Source organism: Diabrotica virgifera, chromosome 5, assembly GCF_917563875.1.
Source record: "Diabrotica virgifera virgifera chromosome 5, PGI_DIABVI_V3a".
Lineage (NCBI taxonomy): Eukaryota > Metazoa > Arthropoda > Insecta > Coleoptera > Chrysomelidae > Diabrotica > Diabrotica virgifera.
Window position 1 is genome coordinate 10,902,442 of NC_065447.1, and position 22,822 is coordinate 10,925,263.

The 22,822-nt window shown below is 36.7% G+C and overlaps 1 protein-coding gene across 2 annotated transcripts in view; it reads right to left on the reverse strand.

Moving 5' to 3' along the window:
* Positions 1-22,382, reverse strand: part of LOC114333861 (protein Skeletor, isoforms B/C) — a 180,250-nt gene extending 157,868 nt beyond the window's left edge. Inside the window, exon 1 of one of the 2 annotated variants that reach the window (XM_028283888.2) lies at positions 22,203-22,369. In XM_028283888.2, the coding sequence (XP_028139689.2) occupies positions 22,203-22,254 (52 nt within the window). In that variant the 5' untranslated portion in view covers positions 22,255-22,369. Of the gene's footprint in view, positions 1-22,202 lie in introns of both variants that reach the window. The other variant, XM_028283956.2, reaches the window with a different exon arrangement.
* Between the last annotated feature and the right edge of the window lie 440 nt (positions 22,383-22,822).

The following is a 22,822-nucleotide window of genomic DNA, read 5'->3' on the forward strand; positions in this document are numbered from 1 at the left end:
TGAGTTATGAATATTTTACTAATTTTTTTTTAAACAGGCATTTCCAATATATCGGGGAGTGATGTTATCAAATTACCATTTTTTCTAAAACTTGTGCATAATTTGACAACACTGGGATATCTAATGTCTACGAATAACACATTAACATCTAAATAAAGAATAAACCAAAGGTAATCCTTAATCAGTAAAACCTACCCATTTAAACTTATATAGTTCTAAACCGTTTTAACCTTTGCATGACAAAAATGTCTGTGTTTTCAAGAAAAACCAAGTACAAAATTGAATATCCAGATATTATCTCAGCAATAAAGCCGGTTTTCCATGGAGAAGATTTACCAGTTCCAGGACCCACGGCAAATTGGGAGGAAGATTTGGAAATGTATGGCGATAAAATTAAACCCGATGATTATTAGAAAAGAATGATTCTTATTTTCACGAAAGCGACGAAAAGCACCTTACTGCGTCCAACAAGCCGAATTACATTATTTAGTTCGAGACCTTCACTTGTCCAAAGACATGCTTAACTCTAGGTTCTAGATTATAATAATGGATTTTTTTAAATGGAATTTACTAGCCAGTAAAACTTATAATATTTAGGAACCGTAACCAGGAGCTATCCTAGTTTTTACTATGCAGGATAAAATGTGTGTTCGTGTTAATTCACATAGTGTTATAGGAAAATTGGGATATGCACAAAATTGTGTACAAAAGACTTACTATAGTTTTGTTTCTAGTGCTGAACTTGTGTGTATATAGTATAAAAGAATTTTTATAATAAACAGCAATATTTGATACATTCTATAACTAAAAATCTAACATTTCACCTGACAAGACAATGTACGCGTGGACCCCTACGCAGAAATGCACGGCACCTTAAGAAGAAGGTAACTCAAAATGTATACGTGGTGGAAAATTTTAGTGTTTGAATTCGCCTTCAGGGCGCTTTAAACTCCACGGTACAGCCATTTTAACATCTGTCGCAAAAATTTTTTATTTATTTGTTGACTAGTGTAATTGACGACCTAGAACTGGAAGGCGTCGACCACCTTCATATACCTAGGCTCGTTGCTAACTAAAGATAACAATGTCAATCAAGAAATTAAAAGAAGAATAGTGCTCGTAAATAAGTAATACTATGGCTTAAGGAGAAAGATGGCCTCAAAACTACATAGAAAAATTAAATTGACTATCTATAAAACACTAGTAAGACCAGTGCCAACATATGGTTCAATTCATATGTGGTCACTTACACATAATGACCAAGAACTGCTCAAATGTTTCGAGCGAAAAATCCTAAGAAGAATATATGAAGGGATAAAAGAACAAGGTTTGTGGCGAAGGCGTTACAACTTTGAGTTGTATAGAAGTTTTGGAGAACCTGACGTAAAATTCATTAAGTTAGCACGCCTTAGATGGATAGGGCATGTAATCAGGCGAAAGGAAAATGCCATAGTCAGAAAAGATTTTGACTTAAGAGGTCCGACAAGACAACGAGCAAGAGGAAAACCGAGACTTCGATACCAAGACAACATGGAGAATGATTTAAAATCTATTGGAATTAGGGAATGGAGAAGGGTTGCCAGAGACAGGAACGAATGGATCATTGTTCTGAAGAAGCTTTGGCTCATAAAGAGCTGTGTCGCGACTGATGATGACTCGTTCGTATACTTTGGAAGGGATAATCTCAAGAGGATTATACCTCTATAGTTGCTGCAGTCTCGTATGTCTTTTTTAAAAATGGGTAGGATAACCCACACTTCCCAGTCTTGTGAGAACTTGCTATCTTTCCATGCTTTTCAATTCTCAGCATTTCATTTCCATTTTCTCCCCTATTTTTTAGTATTTCCCCAGTTATCTTATCATAGCCAGCTTTTCCTGTTTTAAACTTGCATATAATTTCTTTTTCTTCTTCTTCTACCTATGTTCGTCCACTGCTAGACAGAGACCTCTTCCATTTGCTTCCATCGACATATTCTCTTGGCAATTCTCATCCACTGCTTGTCCGCGACTTGTTTGATATCATCTGTCCCCCTCTTCTGAGGTCTGCCTACTCCTCGCCTGTTCTCTCTTAGTCTCTTTGCCACTTGAGCCATGCTATACGTTCTGCGACATCAGTAATCTTTGTTCTTTCACGAAGGCCGATATTTCGAACGCTGTCTCTCAAACTAATCCTTAGCATGGCCCTCTCCGTTGCTCTTTGGGTTGTACTGAGCTGCTCTAAGGTTTTCTTTGTAAAAGCAAGATAGGGTCCAATCCATATGTAGTTACAGGCAAGACACATTTGTCATAAACTCTACGTTTTGGACACATTGGTATATCTTTATTCCTCAAAATAAAGCTTAACTTGCCGAAAGCTACTCAAGACAATTGTATGTGTCTTTTTATTTCGACTATTTGTTTTTCTTTGCCGATCTTCTTTGCCTTTCTCTATTATTTATTCTGTTGTTATTTCGTTTTGATTTTGGTTCTCAAGTGCATTTTATTCAGTGTTGTCTAATTCAGATTAATTTAACAAAAAATATTTAGAAAATATTTAAACCTAAGAAACAAGTATTTGGTTTATTTTCCGAACAATTTACAAAGTTAACACTAATTGTTCAAGGTTGTTCATAAGATCGCTCACTTTTTATACCAGTTCTGTAATGGTTATAATCGTATATAAGCTGTTATTGCGCCGCACGGTAAATTACTTTAATTATTTACAATCTGAAGATGACATAATAAGTGAACATATTTACCTACTTTAAAAGTTCATTCCAAAAGTAATCATTTAAGACAGTTCTAACACACTTTCACTATCTACTGCTATAGGAGTGATTAATATTTTTGGAATATACAAGGTGTTCAACATAGGAACAATTAAGAACTAGACAAATATACAGGAAATAACAATCATATAAAGTAGTTGACAAAGCCCTAGAGCATAACAGTAAGTTGTTTCTCTGTTTTGTGGACTTGGAAAAAGCAATTGATCGGACGCCACGTAACAAGATCTGGGAAATATTAAACCGTAGAAATGTGAAACCGAAGTTAATCCAAGCAATAAAGAGTATAATATACTATATAAATGTACACGTAATAACGTAAGAACGAACAATCACTCATCTCTAGAATTCTACACAAGGATAGGTGTAAGACAAGGTGGTGTTCTGACTCCTTTGTTATTCATAACTCTAATGGACGAAATTGCAAAATAATGCAGGGGTACTGTAAAAAGAACTAGGGTTGGGGTGTATAAACTTCAACAAGTTTACGTGTCAGAGTTGATATATGCCGATGATCTGGTAATTGTGGCAAAATCAGAAAAAGATTTGCAAGTGAATGTGAATGTTTGGAATGAAGCCTTTAAAAAATTTGGGATGAAAATAAATATTGAAAAAACAGAACCTTTAGTAATATCGAAAACTCAAGAAAATATAAATGTAAAGCTGAATAATAAGACCCATTTCACAAGTAGAGGACTTCAAGTATCTAGGATCAGCAATGAATAGGCAAGGAAATATAAAACCAGGAATAAACAGCAGGGTAATGAGTGCAACAAAATTATTCTGTGCTCTAAATAAAAGTTTTATTAGGAAGAAAGAAGTAAGCCTGAAAACAAAAATGAAAGTATTTCAAACTGTATACGAGCCGGTTCTACTCTACGGTAGTGGCACGTGGACAGTGAAAGACAACATCCGTAGTAAAATTCAACCTAGCGAAATGCGATATTTACGTGCGGTATCCGGGGTGACCAGACGTGATCGTATAAGAAATGTAGACATACATGAAAGGTGCGGTGTTGGAAGGACCTTAGACAGACTTGAAACGAAACAGTTATCGTGGTTCGGACATATGGCGAGAATGAGTGAAAGTAGAACTGTAAAGAGGAAGAGGGTATGGAAAGCGGCATCTGACAACAAACGACGAAGAGGCAGGCCAGCAAGTACGTGGAACGCAAATATTGGAAAGGCTTGCGTAAAAAGAAATATTGGGTGGAGAGAAGCAGAAAGACTAGCTACTGACCGAAAGGCATGGAGACGTCTGATTTCTCCACTTACCTCGACACATATAAACGACATCAGAATAAGGTCATGGATTAAATGAATGTCGCAATATTGTAGGATTTGTAAAAAGTTTGAGGCCGTTATGGCTGGGATATGTCCAGGGAAAAGAAGATATAAAATCAACAAAGAAAATGTTACAATGGAAGCCGGCAGAAAAACGAAAGAAAGAAAGACCTAGAACTACGAGAAGATGATTGAAAGAGTTAAAAAAAAGTTAAAAAGAGACGAAAAACTCTTTCCTTATTTTTATATTTTCATTACTGCTGCATTGTATTGTTTAATTTTCTCAAAGCGGAAGCCTCCTGTTGAGAATTAATACCTTGTCTTCTAAACGATCTTTTCAATTATTATCTGTAATCATAATTTACACATTATAAAAAATGAAATAACTTACTGTTATTATCTATAATAAGATAAATTCTAAGAGAGCAAAACAGTATCATTGAACTGTCCGTGTTACAATTTTTATTGAAATGAATCCACGCGAATAGAAGTGTGTGCAACTGTATTCAAGGAAAACGAGTGATTTGATCGATTCGAATAAGATTAAAAAAGGAAAGACATAACTACATGCTCGTAATAACCACGATTTCGAAGTAAATTGTTATAATTACCTTTGCGGTATATCTTCAATTGGAATATTGCCACATTTATTAGGTTAGTTTAAGGTCTTTATACGAGTTCATTCGAGTTCATTAAATAATGTAGTTACGATAATTTATTGTACTGCTACCAAGAGTCCTTCAATATGGATATAATATTAAAGCGTACATAACAACAAATTACACCAGGATATGTTTAAATTAAAATCGAAATCATAAAATTGGTATAAAAAAAGGAGAATTAAAATATTTCTTTATTTTAAAACAAATTACAAAACAACGAAAGAGTCAGAAAAAATCTAGGAAGTTATACAGGGTGTTTCATTAATAATTGTCCATATAGTAACTGGAGAAACCTTAGCACAAAATACGAAGATTTAACCTAAATAACTTAAATAAAATGTGGTTCCTTACCGAGTTACAGGGTGTTTTATCTAAAAATTTAAACATTATTTTTGCTCAGCATTTTGAAACTATTCGACGTATCACTACCATACTTGGCATAAAGTGCGACTACTAGACACCCTACTAAATTATGATAAACAAACTTTTCTAGCTACTACCAGAGGCGTACGACAGGGGATGGTGAATGGTTGACCCTTCTCAAATTGTACTCCACTGGAGGAATTACTATTTTAATGCCATTTTTAGATTCTCCAGTACTTTCTACGTAAATAATATACTCTTCAGTGGTAACGATAAAGTCATTAGTTTTCGAGATATTTGAAGTTAAATATGAAACAACACAGTTATTTTGATTATTTTATGATATGATTCATACGATTAAAATATAAAAATTATTTGTACCCAGTACTTTAAAACTATTTGGCGTATCCTTATCATACTTGGCAGAAAGTACAGGTACTGTGAATCGTATTAATTAAGATAAATTACCGTTTCTAGCTACTACCAGAGGCGTACGACAAGGGATAGTGGCTGGTTGACACTTCCCAAATTCTACGCCACTGACGAAATTGCTATTTTAGTGTAATTTTTTTATTTTGCAATACTTTTTATGAAAATAATGTACTCTTCATTCGTAACGATAAAATGATTAGTTTTCGAGATATTTGACATTAAAAATGAAGCGACAAAATACATTAATCAAAATAACCGTGTCGTTACATTTTTAACTTCAAAAATCTCGAAAACTAATGACTTAATCGTTAGGAATGAAGAATATATTATTTGCATAGAAAGTATTGGAGAATACAAAAATTGAACTAAAATAGCAATTTTGCCAGTGGCGTAGAATTTGGAAAGGGTCAACCATTCACTTTCCCCCGTCGTACGCCTCTGGTAATAGCCAGAAACGTTTGTTTAACATAATTTAGTAGTTTGTACAGTATCTATACTACCTGCCAAGTATGAAAAGTATACGTCGAATAGTTTTAAAATGCTGAACAAAAATAATTTTTAAATTTTTGGATAAAACACCCTGTAACTCAGTAAGGAACCACATTTTATTTAAGTGTTTTAGGTTAAATCTTGGTATTTTGTGCTAAAGTTTCTCCAGTTATTATATGAACAATTATTAATGAAACACCCTGTATAATAGACGAATGAAAGTTTTATTTTTAATATTAACAATATTAAAAATAAAACTTTATCAGACCTAATCTTCTGGTTACACCATTCGTGGCTTCTAACATTTGCAAGCCGACGAATCGCCGGAGCAAAGAAGGCCGAGGGAGATCTATCAAGTTGCATCTCACTACTAGTATTCTGGGCCAATTAGCAAAATACAAGGAAAAGTTATTTACCAGTAATTTTATTGCTGGAATCGAATCTTATGATTGTATATATTAATAATATAGGTGTGCAAAGTCCGCAGACAGTGTGCTACTTTTTTTATAAACAAAATGGCGCCCGAAAATCGTGTTTTTTTCAATTTTTGCTTTATAACACCAAAGAATTTAACTTTGCACCAAAAACACTCAAATAAAAATTCACCGCAATTAAATTCTGCATAGAGACGTATTTTTCCCGATTTAATTCGATGAAAATTTTCCCCGAAAAATGCGGGTTTTTCCAACAAAATCTTTAATTTCAACTAAAATTTTAGATAAGCAATTGTTTATCAATAATTAAATAACTTGGTAGTATAAAAGCCCTTTTCGTATAGATTATAATTCCAGAAGCCGATGGAAATTGAATGAACAGTTTAGCAACAATTGAATTGTTAATTAAAAAATTACGGTCGCTATGATAATCACAATAATTATGATACATAAGAATAACTATGATTTTTGTATAAAAAGACACTGTACCTATCTAATGTACTTTACAGAATTGAAATTAGTCTATTAAAGCCGCCTCAATAATACTTTAAAATTATAAACAATTTTTTGGCTTATAAACAAATAGAATAACTCGGAAAATATTAAATTAAATTAAATCGTGAAAACGGTATTGGAAAAAAAGCGGCAGGGCGCTTCAACCGGTTGAGGTTGACCGGCATTTACAACAAAGATATAAACAATATGATCATAATTTTCAAACTATCACCTTTTTATTTTTATCCTCTTTCTTCACACCAATTTTTATATCTTTAAAATAATCATAACATATATTATTATTTATAATAAAAACTATCGATATTACGAGTGAAAATTGCCAAAAATGGCAAAATTCGAATCAAAAATCAGGTTGGAGAAAATGTAATATCAAAGTTCAAAATCGGTATACGCTAAAAAAATGCATTTTCTCGGCTTCCCATAGAGCAATTTTCTTCATTCTTTTTTTGTTCCCAAGTAACTCGAGTAGAGCCACCTAACTAACGCATTATTAAATGTCAAGCTTGCTTTTGTTGTGTTATATTTGATTAATTTATTTATAAGAAAAGAAAACTACATATTTTTTCCAGTTGTAGACTTTTTTTAGATAAACTTACTACAAGTGTACCTTTTAACGTTAACAACACAAATATTCTCATTTGAAAGCTGTATAATTATTTAAACAATCTTTATTTAAACAAATTAAAAATTTTGTTATAATAAATAAATTAATTTATTATAACAAAACAAAAGCAACTTTGACATTTAATAATGCGTTAGTTAGATGGCTCTACTCGAGTTACTTGGGAACAAAAAAAGAATGAAGAAAATTGCTTCATGGGAAGCCGAGAAAATGAATTTTATTAACGTATACCGATTTTGAACTTATTATAATAATATACGTTATGGTTATTTTAAAGATATGAAGATTGGTGTAAAGAAAGAAGATAAAAATAAAAAGGTGATGGTTCGAAAGTTATGATCCTATTGTTTACATCTTTGCCGTAAATGCCGGTGAATTTTGACCGGTTGTGTCTCAGTAACCACTCATCAAAATTAAACGTTTTTCTTTTAAAGGAAGCGTCCTGCCGCTTTTTTTCCAATACCGTTTTCATGATTAAATTTAATTTAATATTTCCCGAGATATTCTGTTTGTTTATAAGCCAAAAAATTGTTTATAATTTTAAAATATTTCTGAGGCCGCTTAAATAGTCTAATTTCAATCTTGTAAAGTACATTAGATAGGTACAGTGTCTTTTATACAAAAATCATAGTTATTCTTATGTATCATAATAATTGAGGTTATTATAGCGACCGTAAATTTTTAATTAACAATTCAATTGTTGCTGAACAATTCATTCAATTTCTGTCGGCTTCTGGAATTATAATCTGTACGAAGAGAGCTTTTATTTTACCAAGTTATATCTTTGATATATCGTCTAGCAGTTGATCTTCCCATCTTATTTTTGGTCTTCCTCTTTGTCTATTTTTTGCTGGTTTCCAGTTCGTTATCTTTCTGATCAATTCTTCTACCCCTCTTCTTTGTGTGTGCCCAAACCATCTGAGCCTTTGTGCTTTAATGAATTTTACTATATTGTCTCCTTCATTTATATTTATTATTTCATGATTCATCAGCTTTCTACATTCCCTCTTTCTGTCTTTACTGGGCCATGTATTCTTCTCGTAATTTTTCTCTCAATTATTCTTAACTTCTCTTCGTCTTTTTTCGTAAGGCACATTACTTCTGCTCCATAGGCTATCACTGGTCTAATTGCTGCTGTATATATTTTTGATTTTGTTTTTTGCTCAGGTTTTTGTCCTTGAGTAGTCGGTGATATTTCCAATATACTCTATTACCTGCTTTAATTCTTTCGTTTATCTCTATACTCCTTCCGTTTTTGCCGTCCACCATCACCCCCCAGGTATTGGAAGCAATCTACTCTCTGGAATGTATTTTCACCTATCCTTATTTCTGTTATTCTGTTTACATTGTCTCTTGTGCTTATAAGGTATTTTGTTTTATTCTGATTGATTATTAATCCTCTCGCCTTTGCTTCTCTTACCAGGGTTAAAAGTGCCTCTTCTAGTCTCTTTTTATCTTGTGCTACCAGTCCCAGGTCATCCGCATATCCTATGATCTGTGTTGAGCTTTGAATAATCGTCTTTTTCAGCTCTGTGTCCCTAATTACTCCTTCTAGAGCGATATTAAATAGCGTCGTTGACATACTGTCTCCTTGTCTTACCCCAAGTTCTATTTTGATGTCGTTTGTATCGCCCTCATTTGTTTCAACTTTTGCTGTTGAGTCTTTCATTGTCATTCTAGTTAATCTTTTTAAATTTGCCGGTATCTCCATTTTTTTCATTTCCTTTAATAATTGTTGTCTGTATATGCTGTCCTGTCGAAGGCCTGTTGGAAGTCGATGAATAGTATGTGCAATTCTATGTAGTGCTCATAGCTTTTTTCAATTGTTTGTGTATTGCATCTATTGTTGATCTTCCTTTTCTAAAGCCCTGTTGGTATGGTCCTATAATTTTTTCTGTGTATTGATTTAGTCGGTTTCTTATAATTGTCAATTGTCAATTGTCAATCCAATTGTCATCCTTACAGGTCAATCCAAAGACGAAAGAATAACAAAATATCTGAGATGCTTTAGAAAAGAAGATAACAAGTAGAAAAAAATGAAAGAGTTAAACAATTTAAATATTTGGGAGTAATTGTGAATGGCAAAAATAAGAGAAGCAAAAAAATAACGGAGGGAATACCAGCAGGCAACCTACTGGAGATATCATAGGCGAATGAAGGGCAAAATCTTATCCAGAAATACAAAACATAAAATAAAGAGAGTTAGAATCATATCAGTAGTTACATACGTAGCTAGGACAATGTGCCTCGCAGATAAAAATGAAGAAATATTGAAATTATTCGAAAGAGAGATCCTCAGAAGGATTATGGACCCGATAGGAATAGAAAAGGAAGAAATGAGAAGAAGAATGAACCATAAAATAAACGACATTATGAAGGGAGAATATATAGTTAGATTTATTAAAGTGCAGATACTGAGTTGGCTGGGATACCTAAAGAGAACGAAAACGACCCACAGATTAAAAATGTCACCAGATGGAAGCTAGAAACTGAAAGACCTAGAGTGACAGAGAGAGAGAGAGAAAGACAGAGAGAGAGACATAGAGACAGAAAGAGAGAGAGACAGAGAGAGACAGAGAGAGAGACAGAGAGAGAGACAGAGAGAGAGAGAGAGAGAGAGAGAGAGAGAGAGAGAGAGAGAGAGAGAGAGAGAGAGAGAAATACACAGGAAGAATGCGGAATGATGTGTGTTCACATACGGTTACAAGAACAAGTGCGAGTAAGGGGGCCAAACTAACTGCGATAAAGGCTTTCAACGAGGGACCCACCAGCAGCAGGGTAAACTGCACCCATCAGGTAATTATAGTCACTGTCTTACGCCGGAAAAGCACGGAGGGGTGGACAAGCCACCTTTATCCCTGGGGTTTACCCCCCAGAACACCTTGAGGCTGAGGTGCCCTCCGATCGCTCGACTTGCATCCTCACCCATTGTAATGCCTTCTTCTGTAAGGTCAGTCAGCTCCACCCGGTCGCTTCGTCCTCGGACGACGACCTCGACAAGCGTTGCCACCACCACCACCACCACTACAGCCACCACTACTGCCAACCAGTTCTCTTCCTTACATCAGGAAGGCACTGTACCCCCAGCCAGAGGTTACAACCGGCTCACGGCGGAGCTAGACCTCGAGACGCTTAGCGCGGAGATGGAAATCGTCCGCAACAAGTATCGCGAGGCCTACCTTCGCATCGAGCAGGACGACGCCTCCAACCCCCTTCTGCAGCGATATGCTAATGATTTTCCGCCTCTAAGAACACCAGCACAGGCTGGTCCTCAGCGACAGAGCGCTCGGAATATTCACGGTGCCATACCCAAAGTCCCAACTCAACCGTCTAAGCAAGCACCCAAACAACCGAAACAACAATCTTCTCAACAGCAACCCTCTTCTCAACCACAAGCAACCATCAGCACTGAAAACAACCCTGAACCGAACGATTTCGTCTTCCAAAGAAGACAAATAAGACAAATGTCTTACGCCAATGCCGCAGCCAATCCACGCCCCAAAACCCAAGCCAGAAATCAAAACGTCATCAACGCCATAAACGATCCCACACTGTCCGAATATCTAATCAAAGATCTCCCAAAAGATCTTTGTAACAAACGTACCTTCTTTCGGCAAATAAATGCCACCACTCTTTTGTCCAACAAAATTCACTCTTGCAAAGTCCTCTCACATGGAATCGCACATCTTCGACTTTTTAATCCTATAAATGCAGGGGATATCGAGAAAGCAATCCACACAGCAACTGGCCAAACCATGGTTACGGTCCATAGCCGTAGCAGAAATGCAAACACTTCCGCAAAAGAGCCCACCTATCTCCTCTGCATAACTGGAATCGACGTGGATTACTCCGAGCAGGAGGTCACCGACTTGCTCACAGAACAGCAATTCCCAGTCGAAAGACTGTGGAGAGTCAAATCCTATAAAACAGGCAAGGACTCCAAAGTGATCAAGGTGGTGACCAAATCCTTGGAAAAATTCACGTCAGCACTGAGCCGAGGCATAACTCTAGATGGCGAGATCTATAATGCCGAACTCCCTCATGGCTCCGACCCTACAATACCCACTCCAAAATATTGCAGCAAATGCTGCATCAACGGACATTCCATCGACGAATGCCCACAAAAAGCATTCGTCTGCCCCCACTGCGGCGGCAACCATAAATCCAGCGCCTGCACCAAACAGCAGGAACCAAAATGCCCGAATTGCGGCGGTGACCACCCCGCATATTCCAACAAGTGTCCTCAAAGACACACCATCCCCTCCGCCCAACATGAAATTCAGCCACTTACGATCGAAAGATCATTCCCCCCTTTCGAACTCCCTACAGAAACAAAAAACATCTTGTCTATTCAGACCGCTCTGTTGCTTAACTTGTTGCCTGAACTTCGTGAGCATATCGCTGCAATCACGGCTAATCTGATTAGCCAAGTCTACGACCACTCGACAGTGGTCCACGGGTACGGGAGCAATGTCACGGTGACATTCCGCTCCAACCACTAAACACCCTCCCTTTATGGATTTCACCCTAGGCACAGTCAACTGTCAGGGTCTCTCCAAAAAGAGACCCCTCATCAAGAATATCCTGTCGAAGCATAACATCCAGATCCTCGCACTCACAGATACTCTGTCGAAAAACGATCCACACTTCGCAGGATATTCGATCATCCATCGAAGCCGCTGTCAGGTTTCACGTGGGAATGGTATTCTCGTGAAACACGGAATACCGCACAACACACACACATTCCCACAAAATTTTCGTCCACCTGATGTGGACTTCCTGGCAATTGACGTGCACATCCCCAACAACGAAACCCTCACGATAGTCTCTTACTACAAACACCCGGGTCAACCACTCAACAGGCATTTGCTAGAGTACTTTTCGAGGCTCGGCAAGGCTGTGTTGATGGGTGACCTAAATTGTAGACATACACAGTTTGGTGATCACCATCAAAACCCAGAAGGCATCCGCCTCACGGATTATCTACTAGACCTTCCCATTTCAAGAATCACCAACACTGAATTCACGTTTTTGAACGCCAATGGGGCCTCTATTATCGACCACATCCTAGTTACTAGTAACATTCTGGATCGGTTCGGGGATAGATGCCACATAGGCGATTCGATAACGTCAGACCACGTACCTCTTCTTGTCGACACCGACATTCTCACTCCAAAACAACCAAACCCTCCAAGATCTATAAGAGACTATCGTCACGCTAACTGGACTGAATTCCAAAACTTCATCACACAAAATCTCCCAATGTTAGGCGAACTCGATACTAACGATAGTATCGACACCAGTGCAACCAATATCGAGAACCTCATCACTGAGGCGATCACGCACGCAATTCCACTCAAACAAATAACTTATACATCACCGGCACTTCCACAATACATCATTGCCAAAATTCAACAAAAACGACGTCTTCTACGTCAATACAAGGCCAACAGAAACCCACTAATCAAAACAGAGTACAACCGAATCTGTGCCAGGATAAAGAGGGAGATATCTGTCCTAACGGCTCGCCGGTGGGAAGAGACTACCTCAAAACTGGACTACAGAGACGGAGGTAAATTCTGGCAAAAATTCAAAGTCCTAACAAAACAAAAATTATCTCAACCATCTCATCTGTTGGTCAACAATCACATAGTCAATTCCCCAGAAGGGAAAGCCGAAGCATTCAAAAATTCGCTTCAAAACAATTTTCAAACGCCAGATAACCCGAACTTTGATCGCATATTTAAATTCAACACAGAATACATTGTAAATGTTACTCTCAACCACCACATTCCAGTCTATGATCCTATCATGGACCCCCTCACAGACAGGGAAACGGAGAGCTTTTGCCAAATCGGCAAAAACAGCGCTCCCGGACCTGATGGCATCAACCGAAGGTGCCTCAAAAAACTTCCAGAGAGTATCACCCCTCTTCTAACTAAAATATTCAATGCATGTCTCAAAAACAGCCATTTTCCTACTCCTTGGAAAGTGGCCAACACCATCATGCTTTTGAAAAAAGGCAAACCCCCAACCGACGTGGAATCCTACAGACCAATTTCATTAATCAATACTCTGGGTAAAGTTCTTGAGCTAATCCTAAAGGAGAGGCTCAATAACTTTCTCGAAAACCACAATATCATACCAAAATTCCAATATGGATTCCAGTCAGGTAAATCTACCAAACATGCATTAATAGATTTCACTACCAAAGTCACTCAAACCATCAACGATGGTTCTATCGCCATAGCCACATTTCTGGATGTGCAGAAGGCTTTCGACCAGGTCTGGCACGACGGGCTTGTTCGGAAACTTCTGGACATCGGGCTTCCATTGCAATTTACCAAAATTGTACACTCCTACCTCCACAACCGTACTGTCAGAGTGAAAATATGCGATCAAAAGTCCACCCCCTTCACTCCACAAGCTGGAGTTCCCCAGGGTTCAGTCCTAGCGCCGCTGTTGTACATCATCTACAACAGCGACATCACTAACCAAAATATCCCAGGTACTCGGCTGTTTCTCTATGCAGACGACACGACTCTGCTCTCAACTACCTCTCGATACAACCCAAGACTCCTCTTCAGAAGAGCACAGGCTCTGTTGGACGGTGTCGGCGAATGGTGTTGTAAGTGGAGAGTCACGCTCAACGCGAACAAAACAACAACAATTGTGTTTCGCGCCCCTACTGTGTCAAATAGAATCATTCGCAATGAAGACGACCAATATCCTCTGAGTTTGTTGGGAGAAAGGCTTGTTGTTAGCCCGACTGTGAACTATTTGGGAATACTGTTTACCAGGACTCTCAACTGGGACGCAGATCTAAAGGCAACTTTAGATAGGGTAAGGAACAGGGCCAGACTTCTCAACGCTCTCTCGGGAAAAATTGGCAAGACACACAAGAAGACTCTCATTCACACTTACAAGACCTTTATTCGACCCGTCATGGAGTACAAATCATGTATCTACTCTCTTTGCTCAAGACAAAAACAAGAGAGGTTGTTGAGGACGGAGCGCAGAGTCTTGCGTAGATGTAACTATGAGCACTGGCGATATCCCTCAAACGAAATCCATAACATCTCGAACATCCCCAAAATCACCGAGAGAATAAACTCTCTGAACAGGAACTTCACAATCAAAGTAATCAACGGCCCCCCTTCCGACACACAAGAATCTCTCAAATGTTCCTGTTCATCTTCCGGCCACGTACTCTACCGAAAGCCCAAACGCAAAAAGATTCACGTACCGTCCGCTCTAATGCAAACATGCATTGACGAACTCCCGGTAGAGTACGAAAACATCCTTGAGGCTACCCCGTTAGCCTTCCGTACCCACCTCTAACATTTCCTCTTCCTTACCCCGAACAGGGAGAAGTTGGTTTTTTGCGGTTTCCCAACTTCATTGCACAATTATACCTGTTCGTCCCAAGAAAATAGCCGCAACTATTTTCTCCACTCGAACGCTCACTGTCCACGCTGCGCTCAAAGCCACCTCCTGACCGCCGACGAGGGACGCAGGTTCGCCTGTCGTTGTACAATGGTTTCTAGGGAGCTTGGTCGAAAGCAAAGCACGGACAGTACACGTAAATGTCTATGGAACCAACAACAATCCATCAAACTTTCTTCTCTGTTGACTTCTGGCCTTCTGGACAACACCGTCTGGCATAACCCAGGATCCAAGAACACCAGGACACGGCGCTTGCCCCGGTGTGGTTTTCGGACTGTTTGCTTTGCTGCCAACACAATACATTCACCTCAAACCCTGAAGAGGACAAAATCCTAAACGGGGAAGCACATTGAACGCATTTCTTCTAAACATTATCTAGACAAGCAAATCAAACAATGTGGCATGGCGGAATGATTCATAGCAATAGGCGAATCAAAGTGCTTAAGTCAATATAATATTGACAAATATAATTACCAGAAAATTACATTAATAACAATGATAATTGATCGTGTAAACGTTTCTCCTTGTATTACATATTCATTAAATACAGATTCCATTAAAAACCAAAAATTGTCACCACTTGGACTTCTGAATATAACTTTAAAATATGTAAAAACTTCAAGCCTACCTCGTACTAGACACAATGATGACATACATTTTCTGAAGTTGGCTTCGAGTAGTTTAGCAACATGCTTTTAAGATATTTGTTCTTATTTACTATGTCTAGGAAATCGATATGCGATATGCCGTTCGCTTTGTTCCAATTTTGGGCTATACATCAAGTAAAATGCGGATGTATTATAAAGAGAGGATTCAGAGAATTGAAACGATGCTATTTGGTAGCAATTGGATGGTTAAAATTTATTAATACAATATTAAATTCGTTTATGGAATTGGTAATAACTCGGTGGAAATTCATGGTTAATAAGTAAAACAAATCATAAAAGAGAACATAGCTTATTCTCTATAGAATATTGATAATAAACTTAAATCTTTATCAGAATGAACAACAGGGATTCAGATCCCGAAGATCCTGCGTAGACGCCGTATTTGTACTGAGACATCTGTGCATATCTGTGTTTTATAGACCTGACAAAGGCTTTCGATCGCATCCAAGTCGAAGATGTCTTACACTTACTATATAGAAGAAACATACCCATCAATATTATACAAACCATCGAAAACATCTACTTCCATAATCGAATACAGCCAAAGATAAATGGAAAACTAACACAGTTTATACCAATACAAAGCGGCGTCAGACATGGTGACTCGTTAATCCCACTGCTCTTTAATATAATAATGGACGAAATAATAGAAGCAGTACGTAAAGGTCATGGTTACAGAATGGGGAACAAAGAAATCCAAATATTATGTTATTCAGACGACGCCGCATTAATCGCCGAGACAGAAGACGATCTCCAAAGATTAACACACATCTTCAATATAACAGCCAAATAATACAATATGATAATATAAGCAGAAAAAACCAAATATATGGCAACATCTAAATACGCACTACGATGTAAAATCGAAATTGATGGGAAAATAAAGCAGGAAGCAAGGTTTAGATGTAACCAGTTACGGAGATGTTGAAGAGGAAGTACGATAACAAAGCTTAAAAGCAAGTAAAGCGGGGGATCTCTTAATGACACAATCTGAACGAACAAACACCTAAGACAAGACACAAAGCAACTATAAAGTAGCAATTAGACCTATATTGACATACACGGCGGATACCAGACCTGACATATCTAAAACGAGACAACTACTAGAAACAACAGAGATGAAAATACTTCGGCGAATATCAGGGAAAAGTCTGTTGGATAGGGAGAGAAGCGAAAACATAAGAATATCATGCAAGAAGACATTAATGGATAGGTGGGTGTAAATGGAAACAGGAGTGGAACGTACACATTAGTAGAAAGACAGATAGGATAGTACTAATAGCACCAGATAAGTCACCAAATGGACGGAGAAGTATTGACAGACCAAGAAAAAGATGGTGCGATAATTTAAACAATTTAGGAGACTAATATTGAACAAGAAACAGGCTTTAAAACCTACATACAAGAAGGAAGAAGAAGAAGAAGAATATTGATAAATTTAAAGTAACTATTTTTGTGTGCTAAAAATTGTGAAGAGTGAAGAGTGCAGGAGTGAAAAGGTGGAGGTCAAACTTTTAAAATCACTAAGGAATAAGGTACCGGATTGAATTGTATTTTAATAAACTGAAAAATCTACGTAGGTAACTATGGGGTTCTCATAACCAGAAATCTTTTCAAAGCAACAGTGTGTAAAGTAACTACTATGATTGTCACCAACATATGAAACGGATAGGCTTTACTGAAGAATAAGAGTGGACGTACTGATATAGAAGGTATTGTAGGTATATATAAGGAAGAGATATTCCTTTGCTGATGTTCTTTGCGGATGATATCGTGTTAGCGGAGGAAAGCAAGGTAATGTTGGAGGGTTGGAGGAGGGATATTGAAGAGAAAGGACTTACAGTAAGCAGGTCAAAACCGGATATATGTGGTTGAGAGAAACAAGAATGACTGGGAACATTGAATTGCTTGGGGAAAAACTTTCCGTGCGGGTAGGAGAATGTAAATACCGTGGATCCTACACAAGATAAAATAGGACCCTAGATGGATACATTGTTGACAGGACACAGTTTGGTTGGTTTGGCTGTAGTCGAATGAGTGGGGTAATTTGTGATCGAAAAATTGGTTAAGGACTGAAACGAAAGATATACAAGAGTGTACTGAGGCTTGCGTTGGTGTACGATGGTGAAGTCTGTTCTGTAAAGATGGTTTAGGAAAAGAATATGGAGATAGCTGAAATTAAAATGATACAGTGGGTGTTGGATAAGACTAGATGGCACAAGATGAGTAACAACGTGACTCGGGAAATAGCCGGAGTTTACTAGAGCCTTAAAAAAGGTTCGAGAACAAAGACTGCAATGGTTTGGTCACGTCAGAAATAGAATTGAGAATTATGTGGAATGAAGGATAGAGCTGTTAGATTTTGAGGTAAAGAGAGGTAGAGGAAGTATAAGGAGAAGATGTAAAATCTATGTGGCACAGTCGTTGGGAGAGAAAGGTTAAAATGAAGATTGTGTCGATGGACAGAAATGAGTGACGAAGAAGAGTGAGCAACAGCTATCCCTGAAAAGTGAAAATCTTAGGTAGAAGTAGAAAGAAACTTACATATCATATTTTTACTATAATTTTGTTTATTTCTATATTTAAAAGAGTAATTATTATGAACACTGATGTTTTAATTTCTTTCTAGCCACACATTTCCACACTAACATTTTCTCTATAATATTTGATTTCTTCGTTTATTGCACATTAAAAACGTTATAGAAATAACTATAAGATACGAATGTCCAGTATAATCTATAATTCAAGGCCGTCTGTCTCTATTTTATCCATTGTATAGGTTATATTATAAAATGCCTATTTATTGCAATTAAAAACACACCTTCTTTATCAATGCTAAACATGATAGATATCAAGGTTACCGAAATCAACCAGAAGAAACACACGGAATGTAAACAATAAATTTTCTGCCCACTACTTGTTCCTTCATCTATGACATGATTTTGCAGCTTTGACACTTTATGCTCAATATTGCGCAACATGCACATCAAAAACTATGTTGGTAGTTAACTATTGCAATGGCTGGTGAACATGTTAGGCGCCAGTTTCGTAAAACAAAACCAGTATTAATTAAAATGTAAATGAAGAAAAAGTTATCACTATAAAAACTGTATATAACATTTAAGAACCGGAAATTTACTAAAATGTCGTAATTTGAAAACAGTCAAAGGTTAGAACCGGTTAAGAGATTGTATGCGAAAGCTATAAAAGAAATAACTGCAGACGAACATAAACAACAGGGAGCAAAATAATACTCTAGGGTCGAAGCAGGGTGATAGTATGTGGATTATCTATTGACTTTAAGACTGAAAAGACGGTACATACACTAAAGAAGACTCCATCTAACATTTTAGGAAAAGGTTAAATAATACCATGGATCTGATCATAACACTTTCGTCGCTACTACAAGCGTCAGGCTATATTTAATATAGAAAGAATATAGATAGAAAAACTTTATAGAAGTCAGACACTTTAAGACAATACAAGGACAATGGACAAAGTAGACGAATACAGAAGAAAACAAAAGGGAAAATGAAAGGGAAATAAAACAAAACACATGAACAGCTAAAGAAAAGTCGATGGCAGATATATATTCAGAAATGAAATAATTAGAAAAGAAACATGAGACGTTCAACATGCACAAGAAAGTTAGAAACTGCGTGAATTGGCTTACTAATGCTGTAATACATACAGGAAGAAATATTTTAACTGATAAAAGAGAAATACCTGAAACAGGGAGTAACTATATCACTTAACTGTTCCAAGATATCAGGCCAAAACATACAGAGCAATGTATGTTCTTCATGCAATAAAATCAGAGAAAAAGAAAGCAACTAGACCACACAACATACCAGCTGAACTAATAAAAATAAGATACAAGAGAACCACATCAGTACTTTAGTTAAGCTTTTTAATGACTGGTAAAATACCTGAGGAATAGCTTAAGTCTGTTTTTAGAGCAAAAACTGGATTAAATATAGTAAATGCTCTTCGAAAATTAATGAAAACTATTAAAATAAGAAAAATTTAATACCTAAGGCAAAGGCATGTTCTTAAAGGAGACCGGTACAGAATCCTTTAGCTTACCATGAAAGGTAAAATAGAGGGCTGCAAGAACATTCGAGATTGGACATGAATACTATATACCAAACAATTGTTCCAATTAGCTGAAGATCGTGAACAACTAGCAAACGTCCTGGGGGGTCTTAGGGAGAACTAATAAGGCACCGAAAGGTCAAGAAGAATAAGTAGAAAGAAACAATGTTATGGAATGCGTAGATAATTAAAATTATATGACAGGGTTTGTTATGATCAGATATGTAATAAGAAGGGAGGAAGATACAATAGTGGAGGAAGATACAATAGTGAGAAAAGTATTCGACCGAAGAGGACCAGTGTGATGACGTCCTATGGATAGACTGAAACTTTGGTACCTGGATAACTTGAAGACGACTTAAAATCTATCGAAGTCAAAGGATGAAGAAGAGTTGCTAGAGAAAAGACAACTGAATGGGAGAATGTTTAAAGAAGGCTTTGACTCAAAAAGGGGTGTAGTGCCAAAGGTAATGCTGATGATTACTCAAACTTCCAGCTTATTCGCCAGATCTAACATCGTTTGACTATTATGTATTTCCTCAACTGAAAAAGAAGCTCTAACAAAAGATAATAGAGTTTCTTTCAACCAATAACTACTGATGAAAATTGTAGAGGATTACATATTCAGATTGAAACGTCTGGGGACGTTGTAGGTTCGCCGTAAAATATATGCCATTAGTATGTTAAATAATAAAATACTTTGATTTTTAAACTTTGTTTGCTTCTATAATAATTCAAGATTTTTTCAAAACAACCTGGTATTAGTATTATCATATTAATGTATCCTTAAAGTAGTCGCAAATTTTTTGTGGACTCTAAAGTCTAAGATTAGCTCTAAAAATAAACATTTGTAAATGAACAGGGGAGCCCAAGCGGGGATTTTTGCAGTTACTCGAGCGCGTCAGATTATTACATGGGGAGAAACCTTGTACCCTGAAAATGTACCTCTACCATAAATTGGCTTTTAATGCAGGGGAGTTCGTTAAGGGGAGGGGGCGAAAAAAAATCTATTCAAAGAAAAACTTGAAATCGTCAAATTAGGATAAGGTAAGTTAAGTACATGCAAAACAGTGTATGTATATTTAAAAAATCTGACGATTTGAGCTGGGCGGACGTAAGGAAATTGGTGAGTCCGAAAGTTTCACAACAAAAAAAAAAGCGAATATTTCGCGAAATGAATGACAGATCGAAAAACTAAAAAATTACGTGCCCAATATTTTTCAAAAATCTGTCGAATGATACCAAACACGACTTCCCAAGGAGAGGGGTGGGGGGTAAATTTAAAATTTTAAATACGAATCCCGCGATATTTCGCGAAATAAATATCAGATCGAAACACTGAAAAATACACTTATTAAATATTTTTAAAAAAATCTATCGAATGGCAATAAATACGACTCCCCACGGAGGTGGGGTGGAAGGTTCCTTTAAAATCTTAAATGGAAGCCCCCATATTTTATTGCAGATTTAGATTCCTTACGTAAAATTAAGTAACTTTTTTTCAAGACATTTTTTCGAATTATAGATAGATGGCGCTATAATCTAAAAAATATTGTTGGAAATGGAAAATTAAATTAAAAATGGAAAGTCCCCACTAAATTGAAAAACTTTACCTAACTGTTTTTGCTTTTAGGACTTACTCTTTACAACCCAATAGGTCCCCATAACGCTCGAGTAACTGCACATTTAGCATACTTTGCTCCCCTACCATAAACTTAAACGGAAAGTAGAGATTTTAAACAAGCGAATAAAGAAAGCCATCTCTAATGTAGAAAAAAATGTTTAGAAGAGGAAAATAAATAAAAAAAAATATCAACAACAGTGTTCACGAAATATAGCGGCTTTGATAGAAAACATAACAAGGCCTTTCAGATATGGTTAGTTTCAGAAGACGGGGATGATAGAAAAGTATATGCCTAGTTAAATAAATTTGTAAAAAGCTAAGTGTCAGCAAAAAAAATGGAGCATTGCAAACAAAATGACAGAATGCATGAAATTAGACAATATATGGAAGATGCATGACTATTCGTAGTTAAGAAAATTTTGTAGAAGAAAATATAAAGCATACGAAGCCTAGAAGAGCAGAATAGTAGGAAAAGTATAGAAATGGGGAAGAAGGAAACATAAAAATGTTCTGAAATGAAAAACAAAGAAGCAGATGGAAGAATTATCTTCTGCTTTTCTGCATTCGAAAGTTGTTAAATTGGGAAAATTTCAAAATATTTGAATTTATATTAACCTTTGCGCAGGTATGTCTGATAAGAGGCAAACGCCTTGAAATTGCAATGACATGCGACTCATTAAACAACTTTTTAATATAAAAACTAGCAACACCTTATTTTTTCAAAACAGAGTAAATTGCAAATATTGTAGATATTGGCATAAAAGTTTTTAATACTGGCCAAAAAAATAAAAAACTGACTTACCTGTAAGTGTGAATGCAACTCCAAAAACAAAAACGGCCCAAAAACTGGCCATTTTTTCTCAAAAATGTTTAACACTAAAACCGACAATTGTACAGTCCCCCGTAACCGATTCAATTTCACCTTAGCAATCTTTCACTTCAATTTCGCGTATGTTGGAATTGAACAAGAAGCAGTGACTGTATACTGGCTAGTATTAGGCCCCCACTATGCCACTGTTACTACTCTCTCAATAATTTTTAATCTTCATTTGTAGAGGTGTTGATGAACAAGTAATTTCTGAACACTGTTAAAATTTTATATAAAATATCCAAATATATAAATATACAATATTATATTAGTGAGTTAAACATAGGGGATTCCCGCCAGTTCAAGAAATTTATTAACGATTATCAATTACCTCTACCTGAAAAAATTACTAGATGAAAAGCGCTACTTAAAAAACTACTTCCTGAAAAATTCAGCACCAATGTTTGTTAATTATGTTCCTCTTCGAGCTCTGATTCTTTCTGGCATAGACTGAATCAAAGCAGCAATCGTTTTGCACTATCTGGTTAAAACCACAGTTTTAACTCGCGATAATTTTGCCTAACTACCCTTCCCTTGTTCCACAAATGTTCTAT